The sequence below is a fragment of the Hippocampus guttulatus genome, chromosome 1 (assembly GCF_054856545.1).
Source record: "Hippocampus guttulatus isolate MCC_2025c chromosome 1, RoL_Hgut_1.0, whole genome shotgun sequence".
NCBI lineage: Eukaryota > Metazoa > Chordata > Actinopteri > Syngnathiformes > Syngnathidae > Hippocampus > Hippocampus guttulatus.
Window position 1 is genome coordinate 33,046,844 of NC_141261.1, and position 12,931 is coordinate 33,059,774.

The 12,931-nt window shown below is 42.5% G+C and overlaps 1 protein-coding gene across 10 annotated transcripts in view; it reads right to left on the minus strand.

Moving 5' to 3' along the window:
* atp11a (ATPase phospholipid transporting 11A) overlaps positions 1-12,931 on the minus strand; it is a 45,132-nt gene that overhangs the window by 8,743 nt on the left and 23,458 nt on the right. For 9 of the 10 annotated variants that reach the window (XR_015102655.1, XM_086126978.1, XM_086126996.1 and 6 more), the window contains 18 exons: positions 7,926-8,048; positions 6,516-6,605; positions 4,791-4,871; positions 4,611-4,718; positions 4,067-4,195; positions 3,859-3,962; positions 3,725-3,772; positions 3,495-3,559; positions 3,297-3,378; positions 2,664-2,814; positions 2,362-2,559; positions 2,167-2,280; positions 2,008-2,067; positions 1,755-1,921; positions 1,578-1,649; positions 1,375-1,448; positions 1,177-1,280; positions 909-1,090 (listed from right to left, as the gene is read on the minus strand). Coding sequence is in view for 9 of the 10 variants with exons in the window: in XM_086126978.1 (XP_085983104.1) it covers positions 909-1,090; positions 1,177-1,280; positions 1,375-1,448; positions 1,578-1,649; positions 1,755-1,921; positions 2,008-2,067; positions 2,167-2,280; positions 2,362-2,559; positions 2,664-2,814; positions 3,297-3,378; positions 3,495-3,559; positions 3,725-3,772; positions 3,859-3,962; positions 4,067-4,195; positions 4,611-4,718; positions 4,791-4,871; positions 6,516-6,605; positions 7,926-8,048 (1,952 nt within the window). In the remaining variant the exon portion in view is untranslated. The remainder of the gene's footprint in view (positions 1-908; positions 1,091-1,176; positions 1,281-1,374; positions 1,449-1,577; positions 1,650-1,754; positions 1,922-2,007; positions 2,068-2,166; positions 2,281-2,361; positions 2,560-2,663; positions 2,815-3,296; positions 3,379-3,494; positions 3,560-3,724; positions 3,773-3,858; positions 3,963-4,066; positions 4,196-4,610; positions 4,719-4,790; positions 4,872-6,515; positions 6,606-7,925; positions 8,049-12,931) is intronic. The other variant, XM_086126988.1, reaches the window with a different exon arrangement.

Here is a 12,931-nt window from a genome sequence, read left to right on the forward strand (position 1 = left end):
CAGCTCGCAGGTGTGGCGTATCAAGATGCTGAGTGGACAGCCTGATTATTGCAAAGATGTGCCTTAGGGTGGCCACACAAAAAAAAAAAAGGCCACTCTGAAATGTGCAGTTTAGCACGCTGACACAGATTTGGACAAGTTTGGAGGGAGCGTGCAATTGGCATTCGGACTGGAGGAATGCCCATCAAGAGCTGTTGCCTATGAATTGAATATTCATTTCAAGCCTTCTCCGAAGGCGTTTCAGACAATTTGGCAGTACATCCAACGCAGGCCGCGTGTCACCGCAGCAGCCCAGAACCTCCACATTCAGCATCTTTGAGTTTACCTTGTGAAAAATGGGAGCATAAATGAAAAGGTGTTGCATTTATATTTTTGTGTAGTACACTAAACAAGAAAGAAGTGAAGGGTGCAACGCAGGACAATTGTCTCTCTGTCTCACTCTGCAAAGTAGAAGCTGCCCTGCAATGCCCTCCGAGCTAACAAAGTCTTTGCATGAACTACCAATTGCGTCCTTCAGAAAGTCGTTAAGGCAGTAGCATTCCTGAAATCAAGAACTGATTCTGTGGAATGATGGGAGAGAGAACTCCGAGACAAGAATACCGTTCATTCATTTAATTTTTTTGCTGCTTATCCAGTTTAGGGTTATCCATGAGCTGAAGCGCATTTCAGCTGACTTTCAGCAATAGGAGGGCCACACTCTGTACTGTTTGCCAGTCAATCGGAAGGGCACATGCAGACAAGACAGTCATTGACACTCACGACGGGCTTGAATTTAACCTATGGCATGCATGCTTTAGGCTCAGGTGAAGAGAACATTCAAACGCCACACACAGAGTTCAGAGCCACCATTACCAATATTAAATCCCCAAATGAGTTAAGACGAGCCCAAATTGAATGCTGTCACCTACCTGTCTTCCACAGCAGTGGCTCCTAGCAGGATGAGGTCTTTCTCAATAATGTCATAAGCCTCCGCCAGACGTTTATCCCTGTCCTGTAGTGCCAACTTGGCTCGACTCAAAAGTAAGCACACCTCCTGGTACTGCGCTGGACTGAGCGGCCGGTATGCCACACAGAGTGTCCGAAGACCCTCCTTGGAAGAAATTCAGTTGTCACATGATGAATGCAGAGTGGATATAGAGTGCAGTATGTCTTTTGAGTATGCGTGTCTGCTCTCACCACTGCATTGTGCTCCACCCGAGCTCTGACTTGATCCACCTTGCCTGATATAACCCTTGGGAAGATGGAGGAGTCTGCTCCTTTGCAGAAAAGGTACAGTTCACCTGGAGACATGGGCAAATAAACAAAGAAGAAGAAATATATAATATATACGGTACATAAATCTGATGAGAAACCCAAACAGAAGATCCTTATTACCGGTGCTGGCCCTGACAATGACGCTCATCCTCCTTCTGACCGAGTCAAAGGTCAGAACTTCCAGGAGTTCAAACCTGATTGGGGGGAGATGGGGAAACAACATTGCATCCAATTAGCCATTTCATAGATGCAGATTAATAAATCCTCTGCATGCAGAGAGATTGACAGATTTTTTAAAAAAAGTATCAAGGAGAGACACTAACCTCTCAATCTCCTCCTCCCGGTTCAAGATTTCCATGTGACTGTCTTTGAGTCTCAGATACGTGAAGCCAAGTCTTCAGCACAGCAAAAATATTGCAACACACAAATTGTAAAAGAAGAGTTTTTACGCAAGGTCGCATAATATTTTTGACCGAACGATTCATGTGCGTGTAAGGCACCTCTTCATGCCCTCTACAAGCGCCACCTCATCCGGAGATGACGAGATGTAGAAGGAAGTGGACTTGCCAAGGCGGATGCCCTGCTTGATGCCATCTACCGTCTCCTCCTCTTTCACTTGCACAGTGTGGCATAAGCACAGCGCACGGAAAAACAACTCCTCGCGCTGCTGTTGTTTTGAGAGGCAACACAAGTACTCTCACTTACTTCAAGACAAATACTGCAGACAGACAGTCGATATGTGTCCTCACTCACCCTGGCCTCAGGACCCGGTGATGTGTCAATCATGTCCATGCTGTCTGCACCAGGCAAAACCTAAATACATGAAATAATGAATGGAGGCAGTAAGGGATGCCGAAATTAATTTCACAATCGTTTGATGAAAAAAAGAAAATACAAGAGTTGTATTATCACCTGTCCATTACAGATAGCTTGGGCGACATAAACATGTCCATCCACACAGCACTCGATGAACTCCATGTTGTTCTCTGTCAGCGTCCCTGTCTTATCAGTAAACACATACTCCACCTGGAGAGAAGAATTCAAGGCTACATCGATGAACGTGCCAACTGGAGAAATGTTTTCACAAAGGGCAAGACAATGGAGAACCTGTCCCAGCTCTTCATTCAGGTCTGATGTGTTGACCACTGCTCTCTCGCCAAGCTCCTGGTCAAACATCTCATCATCCCACATCATGAAATAGGAGCCCAGGAACTTCTGCATCTCCACAGTGACGTACATGGAAACGGGGATAATGTAGTTGAATAAGACCATGAAGGCCAGGAAGTCTGTGAAGGCTCTGATCACCTGCGGAGGCAAGAGGAGACCGTGAGGAGCGTAAAAAGGAATAGATAACCCTTAAAGATAAAGAAATAACCAGCAGTGTGGAATGCTGCGTTTAACAGACTCACAATGTTTCTCTGCCTCGCTGCCTCAGTTCTCTGGTCGTACCAGGGCTCGTCTCTGATGGGGTCAGCCTGCCACGCATATTTTAGCACTGTGTTGACAAAGGCCTTGCTGATGAGAATGCATAGGTAGACCACCAAATAGGCGTTCATTGACCTGCCAATACAAAACCTGTTAAATCCCCATACTAATCCTCTGCACCAAATGTGTTTGGATATTAAAGCCGATGTAAAGGTAACGGTGGATGAGGGGGTTAGCCGAACTGCCTCACAGTTCTGAGGTTTGCCGTTCAAATCCGGTCGCTGGCTTTCTTATGTGGTGAATGCATGTTTTCCCCGTGCTTGTGTAGGTTTCCTCTCATATTCAAAAACACGCCTCAGAAGGTAAATTAAATATTCTTAATTATCCGTGGGTGTGAATGCGAGTCTCAAGGGTTGTTTGTCAATATGTGGCCTGCCCTCGGCTGGTGACCAGTCCAGGGTGTATCCCGCCAGCGCAACCCTAGTGAGGATAAGCGCTATGGAAAATGGATGAATAGAGAGAACATTCCACTAAAGCGGGTTGAAAAATGAAGGCTCCAGATTTCAGTCGGTGTAGCTCCAGAAGTTGCGTGGATAGGAATGGAAAGAAAAGCTTACTTTTCTACTGCAGAGCGTTTCTGAGACTTGGACTGGTAGTTAAGAGCCATCTTTGTTTCCATCCCAGTGTAGATGGCAACTGCTGAAATAAGGAAATGGCAGCAATATTGGTTCGATGAGAACCTTCTCTTAAGGGAGTACTGACAAACAACATTAACAAATATGATGGTGAAATCTTCTGCCTTTTTGTTAAATTACCATAAATGTACTCTGTGTTCTTCAGTGTGGCTCCTCTGAGAAGCAGGTTCTCCGATCCCAATGGCCTGTGAACAGTCACAATTGTAATTATAGCCTTTTCAGGTGCATCGGAACTTTGTTATGCGGGAAAAACTTGCAATGTATATTTATTGTTGTAGCACAACGTTGATTATAAAGCACGCGAGACAGCAATATATCCTGTATGTGAAAGGTACACACGGTAATATTACCTTGCCACTGGCTCATTGTTCATGTAAATGTTGATGCGACCAACAAACCTATTCAGAAAAATAAATAAATAAGAAGAAATATGTTTGGGAAAATGAATTCCTGGCTGGTGTACGCAGCAGCAGGTTTCACTGACTTGTACAGGTCTGGCTGTGGTTGTTCACATTCGATGGTCGCGTGGATTGAGTCCACCTCCTTCTCAGCGTTGTAAGCTTTGGTGTCCTGCACTGCATAGTATGTCTGTGGAAGAAATACAAAACATTCTCGGCACGGTCAAACACTTGACATGAGATAGGCGGGCCGTGTCAAGTAACCGTCCAGCATGATAAGAAATGCTCACGCACCTTGTGACTGCTCTCGCCATCCAGACTGGCTGTGGTGACATGGCAGGTTCCATCATCCCGGGATGAGGACAAGAGAATGAGATCGCAGGGGAATGAATCATCTTCCTTCACAAAGACTATGTCTCCCACCTGAGGCAAATCCAACCAAGAGGTATATATTATCTCATTCATTTGCAATGTGTCTGAGTGCATTTGTGACCCAAAACCTGAGACACACATACAAGGGGGTGCAAAAGTACAGTAGGCCCAGTGTACACTTTTTATCATGAAAAAACAGGAGCTTTATCAATGGCCTTGTGAATATAATGGCCATTCATCGGGCCCCCGTAACCGATACATCTGTGGGGTGGTTCCATTTAAGGTGAGATAAAGAAGGAAAACAACTCGGTACAACTCTCACACCTTTGTACAGTACATACTTTTGCACCCCCTTTGTATATGTGTATGAGTCAGAGGGCGAAACCTTGCTTTGGTATGAGGCAATAGAATATGCTGTTCGGCGTAAGAGTGACTGATTTGGACACACATATGCACACAAACACACCCGCAGTTTGCGACTCGGCTTGCAGATCACTTTGCCATGTTGCAGCACGTGGACGGGACACTGGTTGACAGCGTTGTCCGCTTTGTGTCTCAGCCAGTCCTCGTAACCCTGAGAAATAGAGATGGCGGATGGTGACAAAGGCCATGGCATGGCATGACATCAGGCTTTCGGGCTTCCCACCTGCTTGATAGCTGTAACTGTGATGACAAAGAAGAGCGGCAGTCCACTGGTGACAGGACTGGTGGGTGTGTCAATGATCAACTAAAAAAAACAATGGAAAGACGTTTCGCAGTATGGAAATCGGCCGCAACAGTGACATTAGCTCAATGACAACAAGCAGTGCCCTTTAGTTCCATTCCACGCAGTACAAATTTTCCTCAAATTCAAAGGCTACAAAATAACTGATCCAAATCAATATGACTTTAAAGAACACTCATGATGTGCCAACCCCAATACAGTGCCTCGTGGACCAAAATGGTGATGTGAGACAAACTGGAGGACTGGTTTGGTCAACAGAAATTCATCACTTCCATTTTATGATGGGGATGGAATGGCAAGAATGCAATAGGTACATTTTATGACACAAACTTGACAAAGCCAAGAAGAAAAAAAAACATCTAATGTTGGATGACTTTGGTTGCAGTCGGGCAATTACCGGTAATCGAAATTTGAAATATCGCAGAAAAATGATTCATGTGCCAAACGGCTGCGTGTGTGGGCATTTTTCCGATGTTATGTAGGTATCCTGAATGCATGTTCCTTGTGCAGCAAATGTTTGATGTTATATACTACTGCCGTCCCTGAGCAGGCTTTAAGCTGTTTCATGACACCCCAGTTGGAGTTTACTGTAAAACTAGTGACTATAAAAACAAATACACATTGTATATTTAAATACAAGACATGCTTCCTTTTGAGAAAAATAAATGATCATCATCTAATTGCCCCACAGAGATAAATAAAGTTTTCTGAATCTGAATCATTGATGCTAAAGTCAATGTAAAATCCCATTGACATGCTACCGAGAAATTAGTGTGGAGTTCCAGGAGTGATATTCCTTCAAATACCGGTAAATATTCACACACAAACGCCACAGGAACACACACATACAAGCAATATAACAGGACTCAAAGAGACATTTCCTTCCCAATATGTTACAAAGTAATTATATTAATAGAGCTGGGACAGCCGACATTTATTTTTATTTATTCATTTGTTTAAATTGTAGTTATTTTGATACATTTTTATTTATTACTCATTTATTTTTTGGTTTTTCTTTCAAGTTACGTTTTAAAGTTGAGTTTAAAGTTGGAGCAGGACACATTTCCACATGGTATGGCATGAAATAGGGCCCCGAGGTCGCATGTTAGCCCAGTAAGTAAATAAAAATCTGAACTACAAAATAAGATGAAAATCAAAACAATTGAGAGATAAGGGAGATGCTAATGCACGATAGCAATGTGTGGAAAGATGCATTGCGGCAAAGGTGTGGATGCATGAACATGTAAGAGGCCTGAATTCCAAATGATATTTAGAAGTTTATCTTGTTCTTGTGTTCAAAGTGCAGGGATGAATGGGCATGAGTCGAGGATGACAGTTTTGCTAGTTGAATGAATACAGTTTTTTGAAATCAATAAAGTAGAATTTTCATTCGCCAGTAATTTCGATATCAATTAAAATAATCATGATTATCAGTATTACTTTTCCTATTTTTTTCATAGCCTTACTTTGTAATATTCTTACAGACGCCTGGTGCCACACTAATATGATGTCATGCAATTTACACAGAGGATGCAGCTATGACCATCACGTCTATACAACCTGATGAGGGTTACTGTTATTGTTCCAAACTGAACCATTGGTGAAAGACCTTGTCATATAAATGCAACCAAATCAATGTAATGTTACCTGAACCAGAAAGATGATGAGAAAGTAGAAGTTGGCAACTCTCCTGAACTGCTCAAACATATTCTTGGGGATGAAGTTCCAAAATGTGTACTGGGAACACAAAACAGCAGTCAGTTCAGGCATCTGGGACAATAAAGTAAAATGCAAAACCGCTTAAATGCCGAGAAGTCTCGACGAGTTTTACACCTGTTGCCAACAGCATGGGCAATCCATTAGAATGAGTGAACAATAAAGTTCACTCATTCTAATGGATTGAGTGGATTTGATTAAGATTGTAATCTCTATTGTGTTGACCACAAAAATCGGTTGATCCGAAAATGTATGCCTTGTAACCATTCATTCATTAATCACTAATTATTATTTAGTTTGTTTATTTCTTTCTTTATTTATTGCCATGCTCGCAACCAATGTTCTGGGTTGCCGCGTGCAGCGGGAAGCTTGAACCTCTCTTCTGGCAACAGAAACAGCTATCCAAGGATTATGCCTAATGTTTTCATTCTTTAAACAGTCAAAATTAAAGTTTTATGTCATGACTGCAAAATGAGACACACATGTAGGTAGGTGCAACAGGTTACCACTGCACTATGATGGGTAAGGTAGGTTTATTTCATTCATTCCTTTTTACTCATTCAGCTCGGATCACGACGACGGAAAATTAGCCCCAGAAAGACTCTCCACTTAATGTCATGGCTCAAAAAGATCATTTTAAGAGATATTGCTGCTGCGTGTGGTGTGTTCAGGCTGATCTGGAAGGACATTTGGGTCGCTCTGATCTCAAATTGGGGGATATTCAACATGTTGGATTGTTTAGGCCTGAGACTTTACGCCGTGTGAGGTGTGCCTCGAGGACAAACAGGCAGCCATTCGGAAAGCGAGTTGACGAGGCGGCGAGGAAGCACGGTGAGAAATACAAAATCAAAACAAACATGGCTCCACAGAAAGGCTGTGCTTGCGCTCTCTCTCAACCCCTCCTTTTCTTTTTATGTTGCTTTTTTGGGGGCTAAAAAACTATCGCCACTGCCGCCTCTTTGTCCGCCATGCTTGTTTCCTCTGAAGTGACGTTTAATCTCGAGAAGCTTTGTGTGGGAATATCTGTCAATGCAATCGGTTCGTGTGTTGACATATTGTACAAATATTGTACCTAAAAACTGGTATACCCGTGATTTCTTTGTGTGTGCGTGCGGTCGGGGTCAGGGGCGATTCCTTGAGTGGTCGATGGAATAGAACAATGGATAATTAATTCCAAACACATTTGCATGTGACAGCCTTAAGTGCAATCTTCGGCGATCACGCACAACGCACACACCAACAGTGCACGACGTCTGTCTCAGTGAGCACGCAATTTAGCGTCTCCCATTTGGCATCTTAAATCGGGTCCTGTGTGACTGGCCCTCATGTGCTTTCACTGACCTTAGAGGAGACTATCCTGTTGTCTGGGAATCTTTGTTGTATGAAGGCTTCCGTCCCTGGAGGAGGCTTCTTGTGTCCAATGTAGATTGTCCTACTGTCCACCCAGTTCTCCTCACCCACACACTGCAGGGGAATTCATCATAAAATATACAGATTGTACAGCTCATTCAAAGAAGCTTTATTGTTAAACTTATATTGAGTGGCCCACATATTAAAGCCTCATTTCAACAGCAGTATGTCATGTGACGCCTCACACTTTTCTGTCAAATAATCAAGATGAAGGAGCTATTTGTCCTCAATGAACAGCCGCTTTTGTTTCCAGATATACAGTCGCGTGTGATCAATTCTGGTATGTCGACGATGCCAACTCTCATTCCCGCAGTCGCCCACAAACGGCAAAGTGTAAAAATTGCAAACGAAACTGCTATTTCTCCCATTTTGAGCTCATCTTTGTCTTTTCTTGAATGGAATCGTTCTCCGGTCCCATTAATAACTAGCACAATGCTTACACAGTTTTTGCCTCACAATGACATTGCTGTATGCACTAACAACTACAGGTGTGCTGGGTGCCGTATACTAACACTGCTCTTCAACCTGAACTATAGAATCAGATGTTAACATGAAAATGGAAAGGTGTATAGACAGCAGCCTTTTATGACCGGATGAATTTTGCTCAACTCAAAATGTGCAGTGTGAATGTGGCAAAAATGCAAATAGAATTAATACGGTGGCGGGCATTGTTCCTGTTGCACACCAGTCGAAATAAAGCTGACTAATCCCTCTTTGTCTCACTTCAAATCAATCAATCTTGAACATAACAAATACTTGTGAATGCTTGCCAGTGTAGCAAAATTGAGGTTTTTGTCAAAAGGTTGCAAAAGGTTTCTTGTCGCCAAGAAAAACAGTTTGGGACAAGTAAAAACTGTCTGTGAATGCAAACATCAGACTTCTTTTCCAAACCCTGACGAAAACCCTAAATTCTGAACGTTCGCGAGTATTCGCTGCTCAGTGAGACACCGGCTTTAGATGAAGAGCAAACTGTGAGAGAGATACGCATAGACATGGAGAGGAAGTCATTGCAAAGCAAAGTTGTCATTCATATTTCCTTCTTCGCTGTTCGCATCTGTTCCTTGCTTGGTTTTGTGCTGTTCATTTGAATGCAAAAGAGGTTTGTTCAACGTGAACCTATGCATGCATGGCTTTTCATTCGCCGTCTTTTCGGGTAAGTGGTTAGCATGTCTCCCGCCTGGTTCAAAGATTTGGGGGTTGAATCTCAGTTCTGGCCTTCCTCGTGCACTATGCATATTCTCTCTGTGCTTCCATGCGTTTTCTGGCCGTACTGTGGCTTCCTCCCACATTCCAAAAACACGCATGGCAGGTTAATTGAAGACTTATAATTGTCCACAGTTGTGAAAGTGAATAAATTTTTTTCTGAACCTGTCCTGTGACTGACTGCTGACCAGTCCAGAGTGTACCCTGGGTGCACCTAGCAGCATACTGGGATATGCTGCTAGGTGCACCCACGACCCTGATAAGGAAAAGTGTTTTAGGAAATATATGGATGGATGGCTTTCTTTCATCAAAATAAAATGATTGCAGTTTGTTCAGGGTCAAAGGTCTCCACTTTGCTCGACTCAGCTGAAGCGCTTGACTTCATTTTGTACTTATTTATGTTGTTAAGAAAGTTACATCAAAAATAACATAACCAAACTCTTAATGTCTGCCTGTAGCGTCAAAAACTAGGCAGGTCGCCCGCTGCCGCACCATCATTGTTCCTCGTGGACTATGCATAAGCTATTCTACAGCCCTGGAAAGTAGTCACGACAAAATTAGTTAATTTTGTCACAATTAGCAAGTAAAATGTCTCACGAACTGTTTTATTAAACACTGCGTTTGTGGGTGACAGTGACACTTGGACTGATGTACCTTGCTGTGATTTTGATGACGAGTGATTGATTGTCCATTTCCACTGCCGTCTTAGGGCTGCGTGTGCTTTCCATCATCGGCCTCTCTCTGGAAGGCTTCTAAGGTCATAGTCGCCCCGCTATCGATTGAGTTCAACGTCCACCGGCAGTCAAGCTTTGTGCAAAAAAGCCTGTCTGAGTTTAATCTAATCAGATGGCATCCTTACAAAATAAACCTCTTCTTATACTCTGAAAACTGCCAATGTGAGATGTGATCATGAGACTTTGTGTGTAACTGGAGACATTAGGCTATTCTGAACCCTGGTAATCTCTTTGAGTGGCGTTTCATGTTCCAGGGCATGGTGGCTTTCAGAAGTTTATTTATAGTTTGAGGGGAAGCGTTTGTGGTCAGGATGGAGGGAAGATGGATGATGGGAGCTTGCAGACTTTATATCTGTCTGCCTCAATCAGTGCCACACATAGGCTTACAAACAAACATCCCTACCTAGCATTGCCTCACTAGTTAGCTATATTTAGATGAGGAAACAAGCTCCACCTCTCCTATTGTCTTTACAATTCAGTTTCCTCACATCTTGAATGGGTAGCACTGCAAGCAGGACATGGATCCACCCATTTCAAGGAGTACACACTTCCTAAAAACGCTAACTTGATTCTAACAGCTCTAACGCTACCACCAACGTAATATCCAATGAAGCCTATATATTCATTCTACAAAGCAAAACAAAAATATTTTTGGGACAATGCTATGCTTTCAACATGGGAATAGTTTGGGGGAACCTTTTGGGAAGGCCCCTTTTTGCTCCTCTGTGACTGTGGAAGCCATTATGGATGAGTTTGTTGTGCTTGAGCCTTGGCCTCAAACTCATAAAACAACTTTGTGATGAACTTGAACAGAGATAGTGAGCAAAAAAAAGAGCCTTTCTGCGGGCCAACATCAGTCAATGCTTGTCAGGGTGACTAAAAATCTGATGCAACATCTTCCCAAAAAGTCTAAGCAGAAGAGTGGAAGTGGTTCTAGGTGTAAAGGTGGGGGCCAACTGGTCACATATTTTCACTTGCTGTACATGTAATCACCAGGTGCCCCAATATGTTGGTCCAAGACGTTTATCAACAATATACGCTAAGTCAGGGGGAGGGGACTGCGGTTCCTCGAGAGTGATATCCTGCCTATTTTAGATCCCTTCTTACTCCAACACACCTGATTCAATTGATCATGATCGTTTCAGGCTTCTCCAGAGTTTGCCGATGAGCTGATCGTTTGAATCAGGTGCGTTGCAGTAGGGAGGGATCTAACGCGGGCAGGATATGGCTCTCGAGTAACTGGAGTTTCCCTACCTCTGCGCTAAGTGACGCACACATTAGGGCTGTGTGACACCTGGCATGTAAAGATAACCCACAGGACACTTGAGTCACATAAACAGATGACAATTGTTTCGACACAGCTTTTGAAGTTGAGTCATTGTTGTCAGCGATAACCTCCATCTTTTATCTCTTTATGTCTCTTGCCAACAGACTGTGACAGAGGCAAAGTCATCTTAGGCAAATGATGGTGGTCTGTTTTGTGTGATACGGCCACACACACACACACACACACACACACACACACACACACGAAGGAATCAGACATGCCATCTGAGTCTGCTCCTTTGTTGTGCGTATTGGACAACAGAGCATGTGCACATGCACAGACACTTAACATCATATCACTCTCAAATAAAGCTGTCTTGGTAAACAAACTAATTTCTGACATTAGCATCGATCTATTCGTCTCTTTGAGATCCGGCAAAGTGTAGATGAATATTTTAGCCTAAATGAATGCACTACCCCCCACTCATTAACTCTCGCACACTCGAAAAACTGTACAGGTAATAGGAGTCATCCAAAACCCAAATGTGGATGTCGACAATAAGATTGTCCCCTCATCATTTATTTATCATTAGTTGAAATTCTCTCAGCTAGTCGATGGTGTGAGCCAAGTCACCATCACATGCTTGACCTTGTTCTGACATATGGCATTGTCCTAACATACTAATATACACTTTTTTATTTTTTGGTGCTCGGCAATATGGAAATAAATCTTCGATCACAATATGGGCAATTTTATATCTTGATAACGATAGACTGTGCCACATTTTGAGTGATATAAACAGACTATAACTATATTAACAACTATACAACATACTCAGCACATTTACCTCTTCTCACTTTATTTTGAAGTGACATTTAGCAGACCCGTATTAAATGATGAATGCATCTAGTAGTGTTGCTACAAAAAGAGAGGCTTAGCTTACAGTCGCTTACATATTTTTGCACAAATGAAGATAATTCAAATAGGAGTCCAAAAAAATAGTTTGACATTTTCAGTAATTCAATAAAAGCAAGGAACATTTTTTTTCAAAGTGCAGTTTCAAGGTTCTGATATTTGTAGCCTTGTAGTGCAGCCAAAGGAGACGGTCAACAGTACCAATATTGCACAAAAGTGGCAGTGGTAAGCGATTGCTCTAAGACGCTCAGGTACCTTAAAAAATCCCCCAAAAAAGTGCTGTGTGTACACTTAATTGACTAAATATGCGCTCAAACACCTTAACCTTTTGGTTCAGAATCAGCTTCTTGTCACAACTGCCACAGCTTTCAACTCAGGCATTGCCACGACACTTTAACACAGTCAGACACTGAGCATCTACTGCTTTGTAAAGAGGGTTTTTCCACTGTGCGAAACTGGATGGTCATTGGATAAATGCTGAGAGTTTTATCCTGCCAAACTTGAAAGGAGGTATGTAGTTGGGTAGCCTGAACTGCAATACAGCGCTAGTGTGGAAAGTCCATAATTTGTTATCATTTTCGATATTACTATCTTGAATGTTCATATCCCAATGGCAATACAATAACGATACATCACCCAGCCCTAATAGGCGGTATGGAGAATGGATTGATGGATGTGTGGAGAATATATATATATATATATATATATATATATATATATATATACAGTCATGTATATATATATTTTTTTTTTGTAATTTAAAAAAGTTTCATGTGCAGATGAAAAAAAAATTACTGTGTTGACAGAGACCTGCAAAA